The following is a 26,988-nucleotide window of genomic DNA, read 5'->3' as shown; positions in this document are numbered from 1 at the left end:
TATAAATACACCCAATAATAACAAGAGTTGGCTGTAGTATCTCACTAACATTTCTGTGCCTTAGAGAACTCTGCCTAGGCAAGTCTCCATGAGTAGTTTTGGACTGTGGCAGAATCCAAGATGTACATCATGGTTGTGGTTTCTTATTGCCTTTCTACTGAGGGAATCCTTATTTCCATCTCAAGGAGGAAGTGGTCCACCTGAAGCTGGTCAGAAATTTTCCAATGAAACTTTGTTTTGTCAGAAAATGCTGGTTCATCGAACCTGAATTTTCTTTCAAAAGCAAGTCGAGTTCAATGAACTTGCAGCCAGGGTTCTGATGGACACCAGGCCTCCCGTGTCCACGGCTCCAGGACAGATATGTGATGCCAGGGCTTCCAAGCTCCTTGCTGTGAAGCAAGGAGCTTGGCAGGCCTGGAAACCCCTCTCTAACTGTGGCTTGGCTGCTGACTCCATAGCATGGAGTCTGCAAGCCCTAAGAACTCTGACTCAAATCAGGTGTAACTTTAGCGCCCTCGTGGCCAAGATGGAGTCTGCTCTGCAGGCAGCTCTGGCCAAGAGAAGGTGCGCGCAGAAATGCAGCAGGAAAAATCCCTTCCACCCCAGGGGCATCTGTTTCAACTCCCCCCCTCCCCCGAGAGTGAACACACACCCCCACAGGAAAAGTACAATGGATATAAGAAAGGGAGATATTTATTTACAGAGGGATGAGAGGAGAAAAGCAACAAGTGGAAATATAGGGGGAGCAGTAAAACAGGGTTGCATTCAAACCAAGGCCTCACGGGCCCAGTGGTAGCACAGTCTGAAAGGGCAGATACTGAGCAACGTGTCTGCACACAGAGTTCAGGAGTCCTGAGCAAAGTTCCAGTCCAGTGGTGAGTCTTGGGTGCTCCTGGTCGTCTTTGGCGCCAGTGAACTTTCCCCCAACAAATCCCTCCAGTGCCCTCTTCTGCCGCTCTCTGCAAAGCCACATAGAGCGACCACCTCCCCACTTTCCCAATGCAGAGTCACAAGACCCAGTACTTACAGCCCTATACAGCTCTGGGTCCAGTTCCGGCCTATCCTTCTCGGGCGATTCCTCCCTGGCACAGTGCTCCTCCTGGCTCCTGTCCTGGCGTGTCCCCGATCGGCCGCCCTGTCCTTTCCAGGCTTTAGGCAGGTTCTCTGCTGCTTCACTTTGTGAAGGCCTGCGGGCTGCCGCCTCTCTCTCCCTCTCAGCTCTAGAGCCACCCCCTGGAGTTTCCCCCCTTTTTTCTCACTCTCCCCCCAGGAGAAAGATTTAAAGGGGCCATGCTCTCTAAACCCCAAAGGGGTTACCCAGGGATTTCAGAGCTTCCAGGCTCATTTCCATGGAGCCAAGTGCCTGGAAGCCCAGGGAGACCCAGCTCTGGCCAGGTTTCTCAGTCTTAGTCTCAGAATGATACCAAATTTCAAACGCTGAAACTTCTCACAAAACAGGAATTGCACATTTGGGCCAGATCGAGGTCCTCGCTCAACCCAAGCATCCAGTGCAGGGTATTGTTAGCTCTGAGTGTGTATGTGGTGGGGGGGTTCTGGAGGTTACCTATGAGAAGGCTAAGAAGGACAGTGTGTATGGGAAGTTTGGGGCTGTTGTAGCCAAGGTGGACAGTGATAGATGTCTCTGGGGGGGACAGCATCTCTCTTGGTAAACCTAAGGAGCCTTTGGCGTCTGAGAGTTTCTAGTTCAGATGGTTGCCCAGACTGGTCTGGGGGGCTTACATATTATATGGCCACACTGCTCTGCTGCCCCAGGGCTAGCCAGGCACCCAGAGAGCCCCATTCAAGCCCTCTGTCCAGCTGACACGCCTGCCATTAAAGTTCTTCCCTAGACTGGAACTGCGGGAGTTATGCTGAGGCCTGAGCATCGCCCCCTGAGAACTACAACCCCCAGCGTACACCCGGGCCGGATGGAAGGTGGGGCTGAAGTCAAACATCCTGCTAATTGATATTCATGCTGTCCAATCAGCGAGCCGGAAGGGCAATGGCCTCGCCAATGATTGGGCGGCAGGGATGGGCCGCGCCGCGCCGCCTCCGTGTGGAGTTTCTAGATCGGCCCCTAAGGAGGGTGAGTATCGCGGGCAGGGGCTGCTGGGACCGGGACCCAGGGGCGCCCGGCCGCCCGCTCTGTGCTGAGCCCCCAGGAACGTGCCGCGGAGCCGGGGCAGCAGGTGAGACGGGACCTGAACCCCGCGAAGCCGGCTGCCTGCGGGGCTTGGAGCCCGGGCCGAGCTCCCCGCAACGCCCCTGAGAGCCGGGCGCGACCCCCCCTTCCCTGATATCGCAGCCCCCGCAGGGGGAGCCCGCCCCGCCCCCCACACGGGCAGCAGGGCCCGGCCTCCCGCCCAATATCCTGGGCCCCTCTAGGGAGTCGGGCCTGCGGCCTCCCTTCCCTTCTCCCTCGTCGTCCCCCCCTCCGCGAGACGGGCCTGCGGCCTCCCTTCCCTTCTCCCTCGTCCGTTCCCCCCCTCCTCCGCGAGACGGGCCTGTGGCCTCCCTTCCCTTCTCCCTCGTCCGTCCCCCCCCTCCTCCGCGAGACGGGCCTGTGGCCTCGCGTCGTTCCCCCCTCCGCGAGACGGGCCTGCGGCCTCCCTTCCCTTCTCCCTCGTCCGTCCCCCCCCTCCTCCGCGAGACGGGCCTGCGGCCTCCCTTCTCCCTCCCTCGTCCGTCCCCCCCCCTCCCCCGCGAGACGGGCCTGTGGCCTCCCTTCTCCCTCCCTCGTCCGTCCCCCCCCCTCCCCCGCGAGACGGGCCTGTGGCCTCCCTTCTCCCTCCCTCGTCCGTCCCCCCCCCTCCCCCGCGAGACGGGCCTGTGGCCTCCCTTCTCCCTCGTCCGTCCCCCCCCCTCCCCCGCGAGACGGGCCTGTGGCCTCCCTTCTCCCTCCCTCGTCCGTCCCCCCCCTCCCCCGCGAGACGGGCCTGTGGCCTCCCTTCCCTTCTCCCTCGTCCGTCCCGTCCCCCTCCGCGAGACGGGCCTGCGGCCTCCCTTCCCTTCTTCCTCGTTTCTCCCGGGAGACGGGCCTGAGCCCTAGCCGCGCTCCAATTCCTCTGTCCCTCCCCCCATCCCTGTCTCCAGATGTCTCTTCCCCCCCTCCCCCATCTCCAGATGTACGTGCTGTTACCTCCACATTTTCCTGCCCATCTTAGAACGAGGCGGGCCTTTGAGATCTGCTGTTCCCATTGAGTTCTTTCCCAGGGCAAGAATTACCTCCGAATGCTGCTCCCCTCCGAATTCTGCTCCCCTCCGCTAAAGTTTGGCTGATCATCTCACTGTAATAGAGGGAGAGGGGTCTGTCAGGCCATTGCCCCCATTAACCTTCTCTTGCTTTCTCCCTCCCGGACTCCCCCGAGGGAATTGCCCCTGTAGGGGATCACTGCCCCTCCCCCCTCAATCCTGGCTCTGCTCCCTCACATTCCATACGGAAAGGGGGTGTGGTTATTGCTCCTTCCTGATCAACTCCTGAACTGACTGTGTATCATATCAGAATGACAAGGAGGGTGAGGTAATATCTTTTATTGGACCAACTTCTGTTGGTGAGAAAAACAAGCTTTCGAGCTTACACGGTGCTCTTCTTCAGGTTTGGGAAATGCAACAGAGAAGTGGGAGCCAGTGGAGGGATTCAGAGAGAGGGGTGACATGGTTCTGGCAATGAGCTAGGAAAATTATCTTTGCAGCAGCATTCTGAATGGGTATGGGTAGGGGAAGATTGCATTTTTCAAGGCTGGTGAGAAGAATGTTGCACTATCGAGATGAGAGCTTGGATGAGAGTTTTAGCAGTGTGGCTGGATAGGAAAGGCATATCTTAGAGATGTTATGGAGAAAGAATCCGCAATATTTAGATATCTTTTGGATATGAGGACCTAGAGAGAGAGGTTCAAGTCAGGCTATGGGCCTGAGTGATAGGCAGGGTGGTGGTGGTGGTGGTGGTGGTCAAAGTGATCAAGAAAGGAGGTGGTGAAATTTCCAAGACTGAGGCATTAGCATTTCATGTTTTCCTGACCATGTCAGGTACGTTGTTTCTGTGAATTGTCTTACTAACCCCTGTACAGACTGAACATTGAAACTCAACCAGCTAACATGGTAAATTTGCTTAATCTACTTTAGGGTTTCAATGCTTGTGTTAATACACCTTTATTCCTAGTGTAGACAAGTCCCTAGCATAGATGGACCATCAACATTTTAAGCAATGTCATCTAATTGCTCAGAGCAAGGCTGATTGACAAGGTGCCTAAAAGGTTAGTAGATTCTGTGCGCTACCCAGTGTTGTAAATGCTGGTGGAACTGAACTGGTATTGTTAATAGAAGAAATAGTCTGTCAGACCTTCTCTAGTGTAAACAAGGCTTATTGTCGGAGATAGCACTTGGCTAGCAGGAACTGTGCTCTGTGTCAGTCAAAATAGTATTTTAATTGTAGCGTTTTCATGACGCAACTGTAACAAAGTCCCTATGGGAGGATTGTAAGACAAGAACGGTAGCAATGTGTGGAGAACTCTTGAATTTGAGGGAGGAATGTGGTGTGGTTTTTCTTCCTATCTCATCCTACAATTTAATACAGATTTTGCTATGAGATGCAATGAAAGGTTAAAGATATTCAGTAGTTTAATAAACAGCTGCTTTTCTTTCTAGGTCAAGGTTTATCAAAAACTCAGATTCATTTAAGCTTCATAAATTTGACACTGAGCGTTGTCTACATGTCACTTTTTTACTGAGATTAATAGTATGTTTCTGTGCCAAAATCAAAAATATTCAGTTACATTCATATCCCTATAGAAACTTCTCCCAAAATGAACAAAAAAACCCCCCACCACCAGAACTGAAACATCAGCTTCCCCAAGTCCTCTTTAAAGCCAATTTTAGGCACTTACAACTACCAAGGCTGTATCAGAAACAGCCAGGCATTTTATGTAACTAGACATTCCTTTCATGCACCAACAATTTGTTTAATTTGAGACAACTTTTGTTTTGAGTTCAAGACCAATAGTCTATCATGCATCTGGTTGTTAGATGACCTGTAAAAGGAGTGCTTCCCATGTTCACATAAAAGACATGAAACCTTTTTTACAAGATTTCTCTCTTCCCCCCCCCCCCCCCCCCCAGTTCTTTAACCAGGACTCCTTGTGAAACTAGAGTACAAGGTTATTTTAGTACTTAATTCAACATGGGCAGAGGTGGAGTGCTCAAGTTTTTAGAGCCCTACACAGATAAAATTTATATCTGTGGATATAAATTGGTATGAGCGGAACCTGGTGGGCACCAGGCTCACCGGCAGCTGTCCCTGGTCTCGCTCTTGTGTTCATGCAGCGCGCATGCCCCCAGATGGGAGACACAGATAGCTGCATGGAAGGGCTCAGGGCGGGGCTGCAGGTGGTACAGCTGTGCCAGAGGAGCTACGGGCGCAGGGTGCTGGCTCCTGGAGCAGCGGTCCCACATTCGGCTCCTTTCACCGCTGCGGTTCTTGGGAGAGCCCTGTGGTTCCACGGATACCAATTTATATCCGCAGATATACGCATCCGTGGATATAAATTTGTATATCCGCAAGGCTCTAAATTTTGTTTAAAACTTCTCTCAAATGTTTGTCAGTGTTTGAGTTGATAGACATGTCATGGGTCCACAGGATCAGTGCTATGGCCCAGCTTTTAAACAGTCTCTTGGAGGAACCCCTTCAGTAATGCAGACCCCCAAAGGGTCTCACTCTTCCTTCAGGGTAGGCCACACATCTTCTCTGCCTCTGGGACTGAGCCTCTGGGCTCAAGCACTCTTACTCCATAGCATGAGCTCTGCCTAGCTTGTTCATTTCAGATAGACTCCTGATTAGAGAGACTGCGCTCTTCAGGGACTAATGCACCACAGCAAGTATTTTCAGTGACACCAGGCTGCGTTTTTAAAACAGTAGGGTTTAATAGTCAGCTAGAACACAGCATTTTAAGTCCTTAGGTTAGCATAGAGAAGGTAAGTTAAAAGACCTATTACTCTGGCTTGGCCAGATGGACTCCACCAGCCAAGCTGTAATATAGGGGTCGGCAACCTTTCAGAAGTGGTGTGCCGAGTCTTCATTTATTCGCTCTAATTTAAGGTTTCACATGCCAGTAATACATGTTAAGGGTTTTAGAAGGTCTCTTTCTATAAGATATAACTAAACTATTGTTGTATGTAAAGTAAATGAGGCTTTAAAAATGTTTAAGAAGCTTCATTTAAAATTAAATTAAAATGCAGATCCCCCCCCCCCCCCCCCCCGGACCGGTGGCCAGGACCCAGGCAGTGTGAGTGCCACTGAAAATCAGCTTGCGTGCCACCTTCGGCATGTGTGCCATAGGTTGCCTACCCCTGCTGTAGTAGATTCCACCTTAGGGCCTGTCTCTCTCTGACCCTTTGGAGAATGACAGGTGAAAACAGCCAGCATCTTCCAGAAGTCCACTCTTCATCCCCTGCTGGTCAGCTCCCACTCTTTTTGTCTCCAGGCAGGGCCATGCGGAGTTCACCCCACTTGCTGGAGCTTCCTGCTGTCAAGTGTAGATCATTCGGTCCTTGGGGCTTCCATTGTCTCTGGAGCCTCTGTTGATCTGTGTCAGTTTTAACCAATCCTTTAATAAGCCATTCATTCTGCACTTGTGTTTCCTGCACTGTTCCAGGATCAGCGTTGTCCCTTTTGCACCCACTGGGTAGCAATGGAAAGTGTGAAGGAAACTGAAGCACACATAGGTTTCGTAAAAATATTACAGAAAATTCTTACTTTTTCCACAAGGGATTTAAAAAAAATTAAAACATTCTAAAAATCCCTTCTCCCCTCAGCTGAAATGTCTTCACTTTTGACACTTTGAAGTAACTACCAGTCCCCAGATAGCCACGTTCTATCAAATACAAGGTAGAAAAGAGTTGTTGCTAATGTAAAAACAAAAGAGCACCCCACTTTATAACTTCAAAGAAAAATAGCCTTTGGGGACTTTGTGCCTTATTTTAGTTCGCTATGAGGTATAATCTTTTTCCTGTGTGTTCATTAGGTCTACAAACATGGAGCTTGGCAAATACAGCAATATCAATGAAGAGAAGGGACCCCTAATTTGTAAAGCAGGGGTTCTCAAACGTCATTGTACCACAACCCCATTCTGATAACACAAATTACTATGCAACCCTAGGAGGAGGGACCAAAGTCTGAGCCAGGGGGTGGGAAAGAGGCCGAAGCCCAAGAGCTTCAGCCCCAGGCGGGGGGCCAGAACCCTGACACCCAGGGCTGAATCCCTCGGGCTTCTGCTGTGGGCCATGGGCTTTGGCTTTGACCCCAGGCTTCTTCATTTTGGACAGTGACGATAGATGATTCAATTCCTATTTCTAGTCTGTTCCACTATTTCCATATTGTCCAAATGCAGCCCTGTTAGTATTGCAAACTAGAAGGGTTGGGGAGAAATGCTAAATTGAAACACACTTTCTCCAATATTTTTAAGTATTATTGGGGGGAAATACTGTAGGTTGTTTTGTGGGTTTTCTGCATCAGTTAATTTCTTTAACTCTTTGACCTGGGACAAAGCTAAAATTCATTGTATCTTTTTTCTAGATCTGCATTTTTATTTGAAGTACTTTATCTTTGTAAAGGGGGCTAGTGTCCTGAATCCTTTTGTGACAGGTATGTTGTTGGAGACTGCATGTAATCTTCCTCCTGGACCCCAGTGTACGCTTCAGAGTATTTTCCCCAATTGGAGGCACAGGGATCTCAAATGACTTTCACTAAAATGGTGCTTTGTGAAGCTACTCTAATGTGTGAGCAGTAGTCCCTGCCCTGTGTGAAACTACAAAGACATCATGCAGCCTACTACTTGCCTTCCCAAATACTTCTAAGGAAAATTTATTTAGTCCCACAAATATATGTAGCTTCAACCCCAGAATAAAACATACACAATATTTAATGACCCCAGTAATACAATGTAGCCACCAAGTGACCTTTTTAGCTGTAGCCTCATTTTATCAGTTTTCTTTAACCTAATCCTGGCCCTGATGTAATAGCTTCTTGAGTGGACCCCAAGAAAACATTGCTGGTGGAAAAGAATGGAGAGAGCCCTTTCCACAGAGTAGTAGTAATGAAATCCTTAGGGCCCTCACAAGTTACAAACCAGACTACTAGAAAATTCTAGTAAAACTCCACTTGAAGATGTTCTCTTCTTAGTTATTAACCTAGGCACCAATTCTTCAAAAGTTATGCATGTGTGTAAATCTTACATACCATATGCATCCGAAGAAGTGGGCTGTAGTCCACGAAAGCTTATGCTCTAATAAATTTGTTAGTCTCTAAGGTGCCACAAGTACTCCTGTTCTTCTTTTTGCGGATACAGACTAACACGGCTGCTACTCTGAAACTTACATACCAAGTAATCCCACACTATGAGCAGTCCCCTATAAGTGGGTACATATGTCTTTGCAGGATTGGGGTCATAATTCTTCACATTTAACTTCCCCTCCACCTCTCTTCCTTGTTGTGAAAGGAAGAAACTGAGTTTAAAGTTGCCATTGAAAGTGCTCATGAAGGCAGTAAAATTGAGAATGTAGTAGTTGTCTGTTGACCAATGGTCTATCTCTTCTGCTGGGCAGTTGTAGATGCTTCAGTGGGCAGGGGTGTGTGTGGTGTTTTTTAAGAACATAACTAGGGTTGGCAGAAACTTATTTTTTATGTTTATTTTTAAGCATTTTTTAATTTTTATCAATTTATTTTCATAGTTGCAGAAAATACTAAGGGTCAGACAATATTTAATAACTTTCATCGTTGTACACGGTGGTGTTGTAGCTGTGTTGGTCCCAGGATATGAGAGACAAGCGGGGTGAGGTAATAACTTTTATTGGACCAACTTCTGTTGGTGAGAGAGACAAGCTTCCGAGCTTACACAGATCTCTCTCTTTCTTCAGGGAAACATACTCAGTGTCACAGCTAAGTAAAAGACTGAACAGATTGTTTAGCATAACTAGCTGACGCATATTTAAGGGACCATCTGAGGTGAAGTGGCCTGTTAACACCCCTCTAGTCATCCGGGTGGCCTGTTAACACCTCTTTAATCATCATTTTCCTGTGAGTTCATAGAAAGCAAGTAGTGACTGCCTGGCCTGACCCCACTGTTATCGGGGCATTTAGTGCACTGGATGAGGCACACCATATGTGAAACGCATATGTAGGACCCATGAATCTTGGAAATGTGTGTTGTGGGAGGTGTTGATCATTGTAGCAGTGGAGATGTCTGCAGGTTTTGCATCTGTTCTGGCAGGGTCTGATGCGGCTTGGAGTTTGTGTGTCCTGGTCTGCAGGGAGCTTGCTTCTGATGATGAGCTTGGAGAGGCTAAGGTGTTGTTTGAAGGCCAGAAGAGGTGGTTCAGGAAAGATTACTTTCAGGATGGGGTCCCCATTGAGGATGGGTTGTAGCTATTTGGGTTGTAGTGTGGGGTGTTCAGTGACAACTAGGGGTTGGAGGGGTTTTTATTTCTTATTAAGCAAGTTTTCTCTGTGTATTTGGGTGGTCTGTTCTATGATGCAATCTTCTCTGTTGGATAAAGACATTGGGTTTATGGCTTATTACAACAAGCTATAAACCACTAACAACCCAACCATCCCCTCATGCCCGAGCTAGCTTCCTCCCCCCCATCCTTTTCCTCCATATGACTGGAGGGGTGTTAAAGGGCCACTTCCCCTTAAATGTTCCCTTGAAATGTGCATTAACTAGTAATGCTGCTAAACAATCTGTTCCACCTTGTATTTAGCTGAGATGCTGTGTACCTTTTCTAGATCGAAGGACGAGATCTGTCACCTCACCTACCGTGTCTCTCTAAGGTGGTGTCTATGCTGCCACTTTAGCGCTAAAACTTTTTGCCGCTCAGGGGTGTGAAAAAACACACTCCTGAGCGACAAAAGTTTTTTAGCATTGAAAAGCACCAGTATAGACAATAAAGCTACCACTTCTCATTCGGGGTGTTTTTAAATCGCCAGGAGAGCTCTTCCCCCGGTGATAAAGCGTGTCGACACTGCCCACGTCACAACGCTGCCGCGGCCATGCTGTAATGTGGGTGGTATAAAAGTACCCTAATATTTAATAACAGTTGACATTGAGACTCAACGTTAAAACTTTATGACCTTTAAAACACAAATTGTCAACGTGTCAAAATATACAAAGTAAATAGCCTTAAATAAAACTTCAGTAAGTTCTCAAGCAGCATTTTTCTTTCTTTGCCTATTTATAAATTTCAATTATTGGTAGAAGTATTTTTTTCCCATCAGTTTGTGTGTGTACAGTGAAATTAACACTTATGGATTAAAAAATGTAATCCTTCTGGACCTAAAAATAATACAGCACAATGGTCAGTTTGGCAATAACAGGCCTATGGGGAAAACTGATAGTCTGTCATGCACTGTGAGCATTAATATCCATTATGAATTGTCCTCCTATCTAGTATTGGATATTAGAATGAATATTAGAATGTAATCTTGCTTTTTAAGTTCTTTACTATGACATCTCATTACAATTAACTCTGTGGGTTATATATGCAGTCTCTTAAACTTTAGTTTTCTCAGCTTTCCCTTAGGCCAAAAGTCAGAATCTGGGAATGGGCAACAGGGGATGGATCACTTGATGATTACCTGTTCTGTTCATTCCCTCTGGGGCATCTGGCATTGGCCACTGTCAGAAGACAGGATACTGGGATAGATGGACCTTTGGTGTGACCCAGTATGGCTGTTCTTATGTCAAAACTTTTAGTAACAGCAGCTTAAAAGTATAGGTTTCAGAGTAGCAGCCGTGTTAGTCTGTATCCGCAAAAAGGCTTTTTAAAAAAAAAAATCCATTTTTAGTCACTTGCTGACTTTAAAAGGTGCTGAGTACTTAGCAGCTCCCATTGAAGTTAATGGGCGCTGTTAGGTGCTTAGCATTATTGAAAATCAGGCTACTTGTGGGCTGTAGTCCACGAAAGCTTATGCTCTAATAAATTTGTTAGTCTCTAAGGTTCCACAAGTACTCCTGTTCTTTTTGCGGATACAGACTAACACGGCTGCTGCTCTGAAACTTAACTTCAGGTACCCACTGCTTTAAATCTTGGCGTTGGTTTTCCCACTATAGATGCACCCAATCAATCTTTCCTGTGCCATATATTATTTTATAAAATCGTATTACAGATTATTCTTTTCACTAACTTGAATAGTCCTGATCCTTTTGAGATTGTTTGCTTTAAGGAATAGAGTGAGTTCATGCTGCCATCTAATGCTTAGAGGTAGATGGCTTTCTGCACATCTGAATAAACCAGGCAGCTGAGAATCTTATACATAGTTCAGAGACTGTTGCAGAAGAGAGGTGGTTTGTTTTGTTTTTTAACAAGAAGTTGGAAATCTTTGCTCCATTCAGCAAATTCTGAGATCCTAAAATCTCCAGTCTGAACTTGTTTATACCCACAATTTTACATTTGGTCTGATATTGAAGATGACCCGCAAAAGAGAATTTGGGGTTGTACACTTGTTTCTTTCTGATATATAAACAGACAAAAGTGGGTTTTTAAAGGCATTTTTCTGCTTAGGGTTATTAGCATTCTTGGCCCTTAGTTGAAGGCATGCCGCTCAGTTTTTTCTTTCAACTGTTTGTTGTAGACATTTGTGGTTTAAAAAAAAAAAAAAAAAGTTAAATAAACGTCTTTTAAAGAGAATTTTAAAAAACACCACTCTTCAGTTAATCAGGTTTAATTTTCATGGATTTTTCCGGTGTCATGAATTATTCTCTGGTAATCCGTTAGTCTTCCAGGGCAGACAAAGCTTGAATTTCTAATATTCAGCATCAAACAGCAAAACTGTGCACAAACCAGCTCTTCTTTTTTGTGAGTTAGCCAGGCCCTAGTGAGGGAGAGGCCACAGCCTTCCGAGAGACTATGCAGATTGTTTTAGGAGCAGCCTAATCAGAGAGGACTTCAAAATGGCTTTTTGAATTTGTGCAAGGAATATATAGACGTGAATGCTCCACTCCCTCTGGCAAACTGCAACTGGCTTTTCTCAACTGTAACTTTTACTACGCTCTCAGCACTCTGGCCAGTTCATAACCATCATGATCACAGCTATTGATATGATTGGCCAAGGTGCAGAAAACGCCCCATTATTTATGTTTAGCTTCTAGCCACCTTCAGTGGAACCACGTTTGGCAATGGCTGTAGCTGGGGAGAGATGTGGTCAAGAACCCACCTTTCCCAGTGCTCTCAAAGCAAGATACTTACGTGTCATGGGAGAGATTGGGTGAAGGAATAAGACGGGAGAGAGAGTGACAAATATATTGGAGGAGGTGGTGGGGGAAATGATACCAGTGAGATTCTGCTCCAAACTTGGCAAGTTTGGAGCTCTGCTGCCCACCTATAAGTTATTGGTGGACAAAAAACAATCTCTTATGTCTCAAAGCAGAAAACCCATTCTCCTTTCTTCTCTCTCTCTTTCCTAATCTTTCCTGTAACTCAGATAGCTAAAAATTCAGACTTTCTGGAATGAGTCATCTCTGGGTTAAAACCAAGCAAGAAAAGTTGTAGCCCCAAAGAACAATTTTTTTCAACATTATGAGAGAGAATGGGGTTGTAATTGTATGAGATTCCATATGTAACCTTAACTGTAGGGTTTGCTTCTGTAAATGGAAAAGCTGTATACTATTAATCTGTGTTCAGAGAACTTTATCAAATAAGACACTTGCCAAAAAATTAACCTTTGGCTGTTGTAGCAATGCTTCTCCACTTTGCTGGTATGAAAACTTGTGTAGCACTGGTGAAGTACTAAAGATAAATCATAATGCTGCATTTTTATCCTTGGTTTGTAAGGCTCTGGTACTTTGCTGTTTGAGTCAAGGCTGTATAGAGGAGAAAAAATATCTTGCCCATTGTGAAGAAGCTACCATTAAACATAACAGGAAACTATAAGCTTATGCAACTGAATTTTTATTTATCATTCTGTTAACCACAAATTTGCAGAGGGAAACATATATTACTACTTAGAGTGCTATTGTATGAGTTAGTTATTTTTTTTTCTAATTTTCCTGAAGAATGTTTCAAAATAAACTGTATTTAAATTGCTTTTGAGTGCATATTTGGAAGCCTTTGCTAATGTCAGTGTATCTACTCAAGTAGTTATTTTCAATCTATTAGTCCTAAATTGAAAGACACTAGGAAGTCTGAATAATTGCAAAGAGTAGACTTCAGAAGAAAGTGAGCAAGTGGACTCCAATCTGAATTTTGCAGGTATAACAGAAACAGAAAGAAAGATTTTTTTTTTTTTAAATTATGTTAGAAGCATCATCTTTAAATGTGTCTCCTAATTAAGCTTGCCTACAGTTTTACAAATACAAGCTTTACAATTCTCCTGGCATGAATAGGTATCTTCTGCATGTCAGTTGAAAAGTTGGTGTAATGAGGACTTTAAAAATATGGGCAGGATAGGGTTTTGGAACTTGTTTCCTTTTGAGTTCAACTCTCTTCAGCTGGCTTGTGTTGGTGCTGACCCACTCTGATATGATGACAGTTTCTCAGTAGTTGTCGAAATATAGCCATCTCCATAATACAGATTATCAACTCTGCTTCCATTGAGAGATCTGGCAGGAATTCCCAAAGGTAATCAGGTTTGATCCTGTGGCAACTGCAGATGTGGCAACTCTTCAATACCTATTCTTCTTTTGAGTGCTTGCTCATGTCCATTCCATATTAGGGGTGTGTGCTCACCACATACACCAGTGCCAGAAGCTTTTCCCTTAGCAGTATCCATAGGGGACCGGCTCTGGTCCCCTCCAGAGTGGCGCCCACATGGCAGGGTATAACGAGCGCCGCTGGCTCCCCTCACCCTCAGTTCCTTCTTTCTGCCAGTGACGGTGCTGGAACATCCACTGCTTTGGCTAGCGTTAATTATTCTCCGTTCTTGCGAACTTTGCAGAACCTGTAATTTAGTTGTATATAGTTAGTAGTTGAATTAGTTACCCTTAGTAGTAGTTCTTAAAGCCTTCCCCAGGCTTTAAGCCCTGCAATTGCTGCCCATGCCCATCAGCAATCCCCATAGCAGCTCTCTTAGGTACTTGGGCGAAGGGCATATAAGCAACAAGTGTTGTACGTGAAAGTCCTTCAAATCCAGGACTAAAAAGGAGCATGACAACTGCCTTGGAGCGCTCCTGATGGAGTCGGCACTCACTCCGGCACCAGAGCAAAGGTCTGACTCGGTACCGAGCATCAGTGTGGAGTGCCCAGCTGGCACTGTCCCTAGGCCGGTACCATTCCCCCTCCATGGCTCTGGCCAAGAAGCCGAAGAAGACTGAGGGGACAATCTCCTACATCCCGCAAGAGAAAGGAGAGGGCTGGGAGCAAGCCAAGAGCTGCGCTGGGCAGCTCAACACCCCTCACTCCTCTCTTCCCCCACCCGCCGGAAGTCAGGCTCCAGCTCAAGGTGAGAGGTGCAGCCCATCCCATACCTTGCCTGCGTCCCTGGATAGCGACACAGACCTCCGTCAGCTTCAGGTGCCATAGATGTCCGAAGCTCTGCAGGCAGCTCAGGAGATCCTGATGCTCCCGGTGCCACTCATACCGGCTCCAGCGGTACCCAGGTCTCAGGGTAAACCTGCCTTGGGACCTCCGCATACATCCCCGCCTCAGCGGCACCGTTCCCCATCGCGAGGGACGTCCCGCCACCGCTTGCCCCCCCAAAGTCATCATATCTTAGCGCCAGAGAGGCTGGTTTAGCGGAACCCTTTTCAGTCCCCGGACTCTGGGCATCAACAGCGGGATTTGAGGCGTACCTCGCCAGTAGCCTGACGCAGAATCACCGAGGCACGTACCCCCCGGCAAGAGCACCTAGACCGACCCCACGCGTTGCCAAGAGCTCGGGACTGATCGGGGGACCAAAGCCACTGGTCACCAGCATGCTGTCATCAGTCTCCGAGACAGGGATCACTGTATTCGGGAAGAGCCTCCCGGCAACCGAATCATGATAGCTCCCAGTCCCACTCAATTGAAATCAGATTTTTTGAACTAGCTCTACTTTTGGTCTGGTGCTCAGCTACTACAGTTATGGGGAACCAATAAAGACTCTAGATAGCTTTTGCTGTTCACCTCTCTGACGTCATCCCAGTTGCTTTGCTTATCCCTCATCTTTAAGGAGTGTAGAAGAGTGCATCTTGTATGCTGAAAAAGCATCTTCTCAACTAGATATAGAAGTATGGCCATGACACACTGGGTTCCTCAGAACTACTCTCGGGAATTTTGTATTGAAATTGCATCTTATCTAATGAACATTCTGGTCTAGAGAGCTTGGGTCAGTCTTTCTTGATGGATCATTGATGCTGCAAGCACATTTTTGTTCTTTCATCTCTTGCCACCTTTGTTTTGGTCATTTGCAGGTCTGATGGAAGATAACCTAATGGCCTGAAGAAGTAGTCAATCTGTAGCTGGATGATACCCTGTAGTTACATATAGTTGAATTGGCTAGGATGTGCCATCTGATCCAGATGCAACTCACCATCATGTCCTGCAGCATGCCTAAAAGCACTCCTGAGCTCCTTTATGCTCATCATACAGCCTTCAAGGCAGTCTGCATCAATTAGGGCCTTGAAGGACCAGAATCAAGGTTGCTGGGCTTAATCTGGTGCAGATTAGTGTCAATTTAGCTCATTTCATTTGACAGTAATGCAACAGATTCACTTATTACTACAAGAACAATAGCTGAACTGCTGCCAAGCTATAAGGACATTTTGGGGCAGAACAACTTTGGCAGCAAGTTCAGACCCCTTCATGCTAGAGACAGGCAGAGCAGCCATATCGTCATCTTTATGGACAAAAGCGTTGCTTAGTTCTGACATCAAGACACACATCTAAATTCAGATAATTTTAGATTCTGTTATGGAATCATTCCCCTATCTAGGGATGCCCAAATGTTATTCTCTTTCCTTCTGTAAGCTCCAACTTCTGGGTTCCATTTGTTTTAGAGACACCCACGTGTAGCTATTCAGTTTCCATATATTTGAATCTGGAGATGGGTATCTCCTGGAGAAAAGAGAATTACTTGTCTGTAATTCTTGCTCACTGAAGATGGTCAGTTTTGGATTAACAGCCCCCAACCCTGACTCCTCCCCCAAGTTTGGTAGTTCTGTAATTTGTATGCACACATAATTGGCTCCTTCTAAGAGTTACCACTTCTTCTTTCAAAGGAAACCTCATTTGGGCTTTTAGGTTCTTTCCCAATACAATAATAAACTGACCTTGGATTATAGGTGTTGGGAGTAGGACAGCATAGCAAGTGTTTGAGACATACCTTTTGGATGCCTCAGAGGCTCAAATCTTAAACTATGGGAGTTCCTGACTGGTCTCATGCAGGAAGCGTTGACTCAAAAATGGGAATCGGTAGAGATGGCTGTACTTAAGAGAGCAAGAATTACAGGTAGGTAATCTTCTCTCTCCTTTTCTTTATAGGTTTGGAAGAGCAACATTCTAAGATACTGAAAAATCTGGACTTTTAATTGTATACTTCCTAAAGAAATATAAGGCGTTGAAAATTGTAGCCTCCTTGCAATTTATTTTATGGTATCTGTACCTCTTACTTTTTTCTGTATTTTATATTCAAGAAACACCATGAGCACAGTAAGTATTTTCTTAATGAAGTAAATGCATAACTGATATCTCGTTCTTTATCATTTTTAGACTTGTAGCCACTTGTGCCATTTCAAAACATAATGTGTGGTCTGAACAACCTGAAGAAAATACAGATTGTAATACAAGTAAATTAAGATGCCATGTAATCCCATATTCTGCCCTGATTAATGTCTCTAGCTATTGTTAGTATTACTCCAAAAATAACCTTAACGTTGGGAATAGTCCTGGTTTTGTCCAAACTAACTGAAGTAGTCAGTTTGAATCTAACAGTTGATGTAATCGTGAAATAGCCCTCTTGATCACCAGTGATCGCAGAAAGCACCTTTCCTGCCTGGCCCAACTGGTAAGAAGCATTGTGGTGGTGGCTTTACTTTGGCATTTCCAATTCAGATATTGGAATGAATTCGTACAAAAACATGTATGCTTTAGTCTTTCAGTTAGCAGCAATTAAAAACATTCTATCTCTAAAGATCAGGTCTGCATTTATACTAGCTTTAAAAAACAAATTATTCTTTTTTCTCTTAGACTCAAAGAAAACGTCGTGGAGGAGCCATCAATTCTAGACAAACTCGAAAACGAAACAGACTGGTAGCTTCAGCTACAGAAATGGCTTCAGAAGCAGAGCCAATAGAACTTGAAGAAAGTGGTAAGCTTTAAAAAAAAAAATAATAATAATGATGGGGGGAAAAATTGCTTCTGGAGCGTTGGGAGCCCAGTTCACATGCAGAGGCAGATTATGGGTTTTGGGGGGGCTACCCACCCCTTGTCTTCCCACCCCCGCCCACATTCTTGCCTCATACTGTTCAGATGAAATGGTATCAAAGTAAAGCTTCAGAATCCCGTTCTTAAAGAGTGGGAGGGGTGGGAAATGCTCATAGATGGACACCAATGTTCTGTATTGGCTATCCTTCAAACTTCCTAATCCTAAACAGTTTAGAGGATGGGTAGAAATTTGCTGTAGGCTTTAGGCTTACTCTTCAAGATAGAGGCCTTCAGACAACTTGTTTCTCAAAAACGTAGCACAACAGGGTTAGAAATGTAAAGACTCTTTCTTTGTCTTCTGAATGTACCTGTACCTATGACATAGGGAAGGATAGCAGAGAGAAGTCCTGGAGGCCAAATTTAGGCTGCTAGGTAAGAGATTGAATTCCAGGACCTCCATGATAACATTCATAGACTATCAGGGTTGGAAGGGACCTCAGGAGGTCTTCTAGTCCAACCCCCTGCTCAAAGCAGGACCAATCCCCAGACAGATTTTTGCCCCAGATCCCTAAATAGCCCCCTCAAGGATTGAACTCCTAACCCTGGGTTTAGCAGGCCAATGCTCAAACCACTGAGCTATCCCTCCCCCCGTATTAAAGTAATACATCCAGTTTATATTGATACTTACCTCACACAAGTTATCACACCAAGTTCAAGAAAATGAAGTATGTGCACGGGGTGGGAGGGGAGAACAATTGCTGCAGTTTTTCTATTGCTGCAAATCAAAACACGCAATAGTAGTATTTAACTCTCCTAGCATTTTAATGAGAGCCTGAGAGATGTGTTCAATGTCTGCCTTAAAGGAGAGGGTTGGGGAGGGAACACAAACTATCAGCATTTAGTAAATGGTAGCATTCTATAGATTCATGCCTGAACCTTGTTGTGGAATGGCAGGTGTTATACAGCTCTACATGCATGATCTTGACTCTTATCATTGTATTTTAAGCTGGTGAAGAAGTAGTAGATCTCACATGTGAATCTTCTGAACCTGTAGTAGTTGATCTAACTCACAATGATTCTGTTGTGGTAAGTAACTATTGGTGCACTTATCCAAATACTCTAGTCAAATTAGGTTAATGCTGTGCTTTTTAGAGGTTAGAACTTGGAAGGCAACTAAAGCCACAATTAGATATCCCAGACCTTGTTATCAAAATGGTCTGGATAAAGGTAATGCATTGACAGTGTAGGTAAACCCAGCAGCCATTATTTGCTAAACAATAGCATCTCCCACAGCCTTGGACACTAGAACCTCTTACAGGGAAATTTTCTGGGATTATACCAGTGCACTCTTTGAAAAGTATCTTGGTGAAATGTCATGTAAAAATGCAAACTGGAGACAGTAATGTCCATCTTTAAGCACAGATTTCATCTGTGTTTAAATGATAGCATATGGTAGCCCTTTGAGGTCATGCAGCTTTTTATTTAAAAAAAAAGGGGGGGGCGGTTCTAAATAACTGAAAGTAACACTGACAGTACTCAGTTATCATTAGGAACTGCACTGAGGGCGGTGATTATGTACGCTATTTAGAACCGTGTGTTCAAGAACAAGAAATGGGCAGTTTCAATCTAACACTTCGAGGGAACTTGCTTCACTATTGTGTCAGGCACTTGTGGAGGATAGTCAGGACTTTCTGAAAGGACATATTGATAACATGCTTTAAGTAAAGAAATGTGGAAGATTATGGGTTTAAGATGTTGAATAATTTTTTTTTACTGAAATGGATTTTCTACTATCATTGTTTCAAGATATGTGCATAAAACAAAATGGATATATTGAATGTCAGTCTGCCAAGAATTGGGAACATAATGAAAAGAGGTGGCAGACCAAAACTTTAAAATGGATTCCTAAAGTTCATTGGTCCTTATTCTGACACATACCTAAGTGTCCTGACTTGTGAACGTGCATTAACTAGGTGCTCATCACTTTTGAAAATATGCCAATTTTGAGGTGTCAGCTTATTAGTCCATATTCTGAACTTTATGGCTTTTATTTTTTTAATTGACTATATTTTTTATAGTATGATGCGACAGACAAAAGCTCACCTATATAGATATTGAAAAGGCGTTTACTACAACAGAAGTATTAAAGCCCAAAATTCAGTAACAATTGCACGGAAGCCATGTTCAGTTTTAATTTAATACTGAGAAACACTTGTTATAGTACACTATAGATGCAGCCAAACTGCACAGAAAAAAAATGCCATCAGATGAAGGAGATACAAGGGTAGGATTTTCAAAAGTACTCCGCATTGTCCTATTTCTGCTCCTATTGATGTAAGTGGTAAAGAGGTCAATGAAGTACCGTATATACTCGTTCATAAGCTGAATTTTTTTAGTTAAAAAGGGAAGCACCAGAAAAGGGGGTCAGCCTATGAACGGGTATAGAGAGGGAGAGGTGGGACACAGCTCCTCTCCTCTTCTCCCCCCCCCCATTTCCCCCCTCCCCAACAGAGGGAGCAAGAAGAGGCAGCACAGCCAGAAGGGAAGAGGCGGGGCCAGAGCCTCACCACTTCTGGCCAAGCTGCTCTTCCCCCAGCCTCCAAAGCAGCTGCAGCTCCCGGGCTGGCAGGCTGCAGCCATGCTGTTCGGCCCCACCCCCCAGAGCAGGCTGTGGCCATGCTGCCGGAACACACTGCGGCCGTGCCACCCAGCCCAGACTCCTGGAACGTGCTGCGGCTGCGCCGCCTGGTCTGGCCCACCAGAGCAGGCTGCAGCCATGCTGCCCAGCCTGCTGGAGCAGCTCCAGCCAGGTCAGAGACATCCTCCCTGGCCCTTCCCAGATAAGGTGGGAAGGGATGGGATGGGGAGAGTGTGGGGGTCCCAAGCTAGGGGTGGGGTCATGTGGGGGGTGGTCACAGAGGTTACTCCTCTGACTCCCAGCTTTTCTCATATTTCTCTTCCCCCCCCCCCCCCAACCCCCCAAAATAAAAAATTTCCCCACCAGTTGCTGTCCCGGCTCCCCTGGGGTAAGCAGCTGGTGTGCCGGGACACTTTGTTTACTTTGGTTTACCTCCGTGTCTGCAGATGCTCTAGGTAAACAAACCATCTCGGCCCGCCAGCGGCTTATCCTGATGGCCCGGGAGCCAAAGTTTGCTGACCCCTGAATTATAAAGTCGGCTTATGAACGGGTTATAAAAATCTTCCATTTTTACTTATCCATCTTGGGGGTGGAGGGGTCGGCTTATAAACAAACTGGCTTATGGTTGAGTATATATGGTAGTTCTAAAAATCCCACGCAAGTCGTACGAGGAAAATTATCCCTTTTTTGAAGGGGTTCTAAATTTGTCAACCTTTTATCCTAATGTTGACTGAGAATTGCAACTTAAAACAAACTACAGTACTGATTTAAAACAAGATGGCTTGCATCTGTTACTGTAGTACCATGATGAACTAAGTCGCAACAGGATTTTACATTATCTTCCATGAGGGTGCATGGCCAACACCATTAGCTTGACTTCCAGAGTTGGTGACGAATTTCCAGCAATACACATGATTATTGCTCTGCCTCATGCCTCCTGGCTCTGTTTATACAGCTCCAAACCAGTAAGAATGAACATAGCTGTGGTCTTCTGAGATGTTTGTCCATAATGCATATATGTGCACAACAAAGTTTAATTGTGGTTTTGTTTTTTTTTGTTTTTGTTTTTCCCTCTTCTCTCCCTCATGTTAATACAAGATTGTTGAAGGTGAGTAGTCCTATTTCATGTATTCCCAACTGATAACAGAATTGTGACCATTTTGTAATGCATTGTATGGTATGTACACACCTTGCTAGCAAGAATATGCTTTCCACTAGCCCCCCTTTAAAATTGTCTGTCACTTGTCTTCAGGTATATATCACTTACAGTGTCAAACTAAACTAGTCAGTGAAACCAAATCAACTTTATTGCTTTTAATTACTAGTAATTAACACACTCATGCTAAGGAAATGCTCCCTGGGTTTATACAACTATTTAATACAGCATCTGAAGATTTAATGTGCTGTATCAGCACTTTTTTAGTGAAATAACCCCAATGTGGTCATTGTCCCTTAATACAATTCTCAACGCTTTTACCACACATGGTAGTGCATATAGTTTGAGAAAGTAGAATAAACTTGAAGATACAAAGTCTAATTTGTTGGTCTGCAATAAAGTGGAACTTGGCCAAAATCTCAAATGCTCCCTCCAATCCCCTGGCTTGTGTGTATGTGGTGGGACACTACTACGGGTTTCTACTAAAGTCTTTAGAGAGAAATGCTCATTCCAAGACTCCATATATTACATACACAAAACTTAAAAGAACATTAAGGTTGCAAAGTCAGGAAATGCCAAAATTACAGTTGTCCATGCAATCTTACTTCACTCCCCTGGTTCATAGGTATTGTGATAGTTTTCAGTTACCTGATCAAATTATATATTTTCCACAGAACCGTCTCATTCATTGCACTGAATGATGGTGCACAGGAATAAACCAAGGTTACGCGGTGAATTATGCTGTTGTCTGTTGGACCTTTGCCTCCCCTCCCCCACCCCCCCGTCTTTCAGAAATTGAAAGGTATGTAGTGAATGAGGCAGAAGACTGCAGGGAGCGAGGATAATCTCATGATCTATGCCCTGAATGCTGCCCTGGAAAACTTGATTCTATTTTAAAGGTGGCCATTAATAGTGTGCTCATTTTCTAAGTACTCAACCTGTGATAGTTGAGGCCTGACTTGTGGATGTGCTGAACACTCTCAGCTGCAACTGAAGTCAGTGGAACCTCTATTCTGAATATACCCAGGGCTATAAAATGCTGAAAAGTCAGGTCCTTGTGCCTCAAGTTGGATATCCAACCAATGAGATTGGTTGAACAGAAATTAAAAGATACAGCACCAAAAATAATATCCCTGCAAGCTGCATGGAAACTTTTTAAAGACACCATAATAGAGGCTCAATTTATGTATACCCCAAATTAAAAAACATAGTAAGAGAACCAAAAAAGAACCACCGTGGCTAAACAACAAAGTAAGAGAAGCAGTGAGAGGCAAAAAGGCATCCTTTAAAAAGTGGAAGTTAAAACCTAGTGAGGAAAATAGAAAGGAGCATAAACTCTGGCAAATGAAGTGTAAAAATATAATTAGGAAGGGCAAAAAACAATTTGAAGAACAGCTAGCCAAAGACTCAAAGTAATAGCAAGAATTTTTTTTTTTTTTTTAGTACATCAGAAGCAAGAAGCCTGCTAAACAACTAGTGGGGCCTCTGGACAATCAAGATGCTAAAGGAGCACACAAGGACAATAAGACCACTGAGGAGAAACTAAATGAATTCTTTGCATTGGTCTTCACAATTGAGGATGTCAGGGAGATTCCCAAACCTGAGCTGTTCTTTTTAGGTGACAGATCTGAGGAACCGTCCCAGATTGAGGTGTCATTAGAGAAGGTTTTGGAACAAATTAATAAATTTAACAATAAGAAGTCACTAGGACCAGATGATATTCACCCAAGGGTTCTGAAGGAACTCAAATGTGAAATTGCAGGACTACTAACTGTAGTCTGTAACCTGTCATTTAAATCTGCTTCTGTACCAAATGACTGGAGGATAGCTAATGTGACGCCAATTTTTAAAAAGGGCTCCAGAGGTAATCCCGGCAATTACAGGCCGGTAAACCTGACTTCAGTACCGGGCAAACTGGTTGAAACTATAGTAAAGAACAGTGTTGTTAGATATATAGATGAACATAATTTGTTGGGGGAAGAGTCAATGTGATTTTTGTAAAGGGAAATCATGCCTCACCAATCTGCTAGAGTTCTTTAAGGGGGTCAACAAGCATGTGGACAAGGGTGATCCAGTGGATATAGTATACTTGGATTTTCAGAAAGCCTTTGACAGGGTCCTTCACCAAAGGCTCTTAAGCAAAGTAAGCAGTCATGGGATAAGAGGGGAGGTCCTTTCATGGATTAGTAACTGGTTAAAAGATGATAAACAAAGGGTAGGAATAAATGGTCAGTTTTCAGAATGGAGACACGTAAATAGTGGTGTCCCTCAGGGGTTTGTACTGGACCCAGTCGTATTCAACATATTCATAAATGATCTGGGAAAAGGGTATCAAGTATCAGAGGGGTAGCCATGTTAGTCTGGATCTGTAAAAAGCAACAAAGAGTCCTGTAGCACCTTATACATTAACAAATGTATTGGAGCATAAGCTTTCGTGGGTGAATACCCGCGTCTGACGAAGTGGGTATTCACCCACGAAAGCTTATGCTTCAATACATTTGTTAGTCTATAAGGTGCTATAGGACTCTTTGTTGCTGGAAAAAGGGGTAAACAGTGAGTTGGCAAAATTTGCAGATGATACAAAACTGGTCAAGCTAGTTAAGTCCCGGGCAGTCAGCAAAGAGCTACAAAAGGATCTCTCAAAACTGGGTGACTGGGCAACAAAATGGCAGATGAAATTTAATGTTGATAAATGCAAAGTAATGCACATTGGAAAACATAATCCCAACTATACATATAACATGATGGGGTCTAAATTAGCTGTTACCACTCAAGAAACAGATCTTGGAGTCATTGTGGATAGTTCTCTGAAAACATCCACTCCATGTGCAGTGGCAGTCAAAAAAGTGAACGGAATGTTGGGAATCATTAGGAAAGGGATAGATTCTAAGACAAAATATTATATTGCTTCTATATAAATCTATGGTAAACCCACATGTTGAATACTGTGTGCAGATGTGGTCACCCCATTTCAAAAAAGATGTATTGATTTTGGAAAAGGTTCAGAAAAGGGCTACTGGGCTAGATGGACCTTTTTGTCTGACCCAGTATGGCCGTTCTTATCCAAAATTAGTGGATGCTCTTGAGCTTAATTTCTTTTTGCCTTGGTTCCTGTTAAATAGGGCCAATAATACCATTTTACCTCATGGGTGTGGTGAAGACAAATTCATTAACATTTGTGAAGTACACAGATACTACAGTGATGAGCGTCATGGAAAAAGGCCATGACGAAATTTAGCATTTTGTATCTAGGGCAAGATCTGAAGGGGGGGGGTCATAAATAAGATGTATTATGATGCACGTAAAAATAAATATTGAATAGCTGCTCATTCAATGAGCACAGTCTTTCCTGTGCACTGAATGAGGCAGACATCCTATGGAAAAAGCGTTTGATGATGATAAAGACTGCATCATAATGCATGCACAGAAGGGGACCGAATTAAGGTTACACCTTTATTCTGGCATTTCCTAACTATTGAGCACTTGACTTTGTAACATTGTTATTCTTTTGACATGTTTTTATATCATTTTCTACATTTTAAAACGCAAACAAGAAAATTCCATTTTTAGGGACGAGTATGGTCCCTAACTGCATCATTAGCAGGATAGGACCCTTTAGATCCACAATACAGAATTTTGCAACTGAGAGAACTGCAGATGGCTTTATGGGAAGTTGTCAGCACATTTGAGCTGTGTGATCATGAAGAAGCCTACATTTTAGTCACGGGTATTGACTAAAGGAGAGGTCATGGGCAGTAAACAAAAATTCATGGCCTGTGACCTGTTCATCACTTGTACCATATACCCCTGACTAAATCTTGGGGGCAGCCTAGGGTGTGCCATGGGTGCTCCCAGGGTGACCCGGGGGTGCTGTGGGTGTTTGTTGGGGAGCGGGTGGGACCCCTGGTGGGGGTTGATGGGGATGGCAGACTCCCTACCCGGCTCCTCGCAGCTCCCCGGAAACAGCGACATGTCCCTCCCCTCAGCTCCTAGCTGCGCATGCTGCTCCTTCCCCAAGTTCCAGCTCTGCAGCTTCCATTGGCTGGGAACCATGACCAATGGGAGCTGCGGGGGCGGTGCATGTGGGTGGACGTAGCATGCGGCGCTAGTTGCTGAGGGAGGGATATGTCGTTGCTTCTGGGGAGGTCCCCAAGGTAAGTGCTGCCCAGAGCCCTCACCCCCTCCCATGGCTCATCCCACACCCCTGAGCCCCTTCTCACGTTGAAACTCCTGCTGCCGGGGGGTGGGGGGTCGCAGTGGCCCGAGACTGCCCCAGTAGCGGCTGGCCCAGGGGCTGCCTGAGCTGCTCAGATGGCCCGGGCCAGCTGCATCTGCTGCTGCAGAAGTCACGGAGGTCATGGAATCCGTGACAAACTCATAAGCCTTAGTCATGAACTGTGGTTAGTTTAAATGGAAACTTCTGAGAGTTCCAGTACCAACTCTAACATGCTTCTGCTAAGCATGTACAAACAGACTTTTTCAGAAGTTTATAAATTGGACAAACTTGGGTGTATTTTTCCATTGAGCTGCAAAAGCCAAATTGCTGACACCAGTGACCGACTGACCACACCCACACACGTCAGTACCCTGCTCCAAAGCATGAAGGCAATAGTTTCTCAGTGAAACTGTGTACAATTTTTTTTTAATCTTTAAGATACTGTTCCCTAACCGGTTCTCAGAAATAGTTACACTGTTTTGGTGAAATTTTCTAAAATATTCATCCAGAATCAGACACATGGAATGGGGAAATTCAGCCCAAATGGTTAGTTTGGCAATATAAACAACTGAAAATAAGATCTATTAAGGAAAGCATTAGGCAACATCATTACCGGCAAAAAAAACTCTAACATGAATAAGGCTCTATGCTGCATATGGATAATCCTTAAGAGCTGCAACTGAATACTGGAGTCAGTAGCCTAGATTTAGGCAGTTTATATAATTGACAAGGTTATCATCCACTCCTAATTTGTTATCCTATTTTTTAAAAAGCCGCCTGCATGCTGCTATCCCAGCTCTTTTATTACTTATCCCTTACTTTGCTGTGATAGTTGTAAAGTTAGCCCCTGTCTCTTCCCCCAGAACACTTTAATTTATTTACAGTAACTGCTCATGTGTGAAACAGGATGCCATATCTAAGGACTTGTCTATATGAAATTTAGCTGCATAATACATTGGTATAACTACATTAGTACTGGCATAATTGTGAAGGCAAATCTACCGATGTAGAAAAGGCTTAAGAGTCATATCTGTTCTTCTAGTGGGAATAAGAGCAAATTAGCAATTAGGCTAAATTCTGTTTTAATATACAATTCTGTAATTTTTTTGGGGGTAGTTGGAAGTGTTAAGTTTCACAAGTAAACTTGCTTTTAAATAGTTAAACTAAATACAGATTTGTCCATTTAAATAGTTATATAACAGTGCATATTTAATACATTGCAGAAATTACACTATAAAATCCTGGAAATACACCTAATTTAACAAAATTAAATTGTAGAGAATCAACGTCAACGGAGAAATCTTGGGTTAAGAAGCCAACGGCAATCTGACAGCTGTGTATTAAGTAGTGATGATGAAGATGAATCAAGAGATAATGATGTATACGTAACAAACAAGGTGTCTGGAGGTTTAGAAACACTGGAGGATGAAACTGCAAGTTCAAGGTATGTACCCTATGAAACTTCCTGTTGACATGTAAAATGGTGTGTGTGTGTATTAAAAAAAAAAAAAAAAAAAAAAAAGCAAAAACCTTGTCATACTGAAAAGGAGGAGTGAAATGGCATCCTGTATGTGGCTTAGAATCTTTTTTGACACTGTTAACCTATTCTAAGCTTCATATCTTCTCCTTTTATGAGAGAATGGGAATATTAAA

At 44.3% G+C, this 26,988-nt stretch overlaps 1 protein-coding gene across 10 annotated transcripts in view; it reads left to right on the top strand.

Annotated features, from left to right (window-relative positions):
* The first annotated feature begins 1,969 nt into the window (after window positions 1-1,969).
* RNF4 (ring finger protein 4) overlaps window positions 1,970-26,988 on the top strand; it is a 34,584-nt gene continuing 9,565 nt past the window's right edge. The window contains exons 1-7 of one of the 10 annotated variants that reach the window (XM_065597120.1): window positions 2,109-2,189; window positions 7,568-7,636; window positions 16,444-16,611; window positions 17,149-17,269; window positions 18,332-18,411; window positions 21,062-21,071; window positions 26,614-26,779. In XM_065597120.1, the coding sequence (XP_065453192.1) occupies window positions 16,552-16,611; window positions 17,149-17,269; window positions 18,332-18,411; window positions 21,062-21,071; window positions 26,614-26,779 (437 nt within the window). In that variant the 5' untranslated portion in view covers window positions 2,109-2,189; window positions 7,568-7,636; window positions 16,444-16,551. Of the gene's footprint in view, window positions 2,190-2,937; window positions 3,521-7,567; window positions 7,637-16,443; window positions 16,612-16,647; window positions 16,749-17,148; window positions 17,270-18,331; window positions 18,412-21,061; window positions 21,072-26,613; window positions 26,780-26,988 lie in introns of those variants that run through there. The other 9 variants (XM_005311205.5, XM_005311204.5, XM_065597123.1 and 6 more) reach the window with 9 other exon arrangements.

Source organism: Chrysemys picta, chromosome 5, assembly GCF_011386835.1.
Source record: "Chrysemys picta bellii isolate R12L10 chromosome 5, ASM1138683v2, whole genome shotgun sequence".
Lineage (NCBI taxonomy): Eukaryota > Metazoa > Chordata > Testudines > Emydidae > Chrysemys > Chrysemys picta.
Note: the sequence above shows the minus strand (reverse complement) of the source record. Positions and strands in the feature narration are given on the sequence as shown.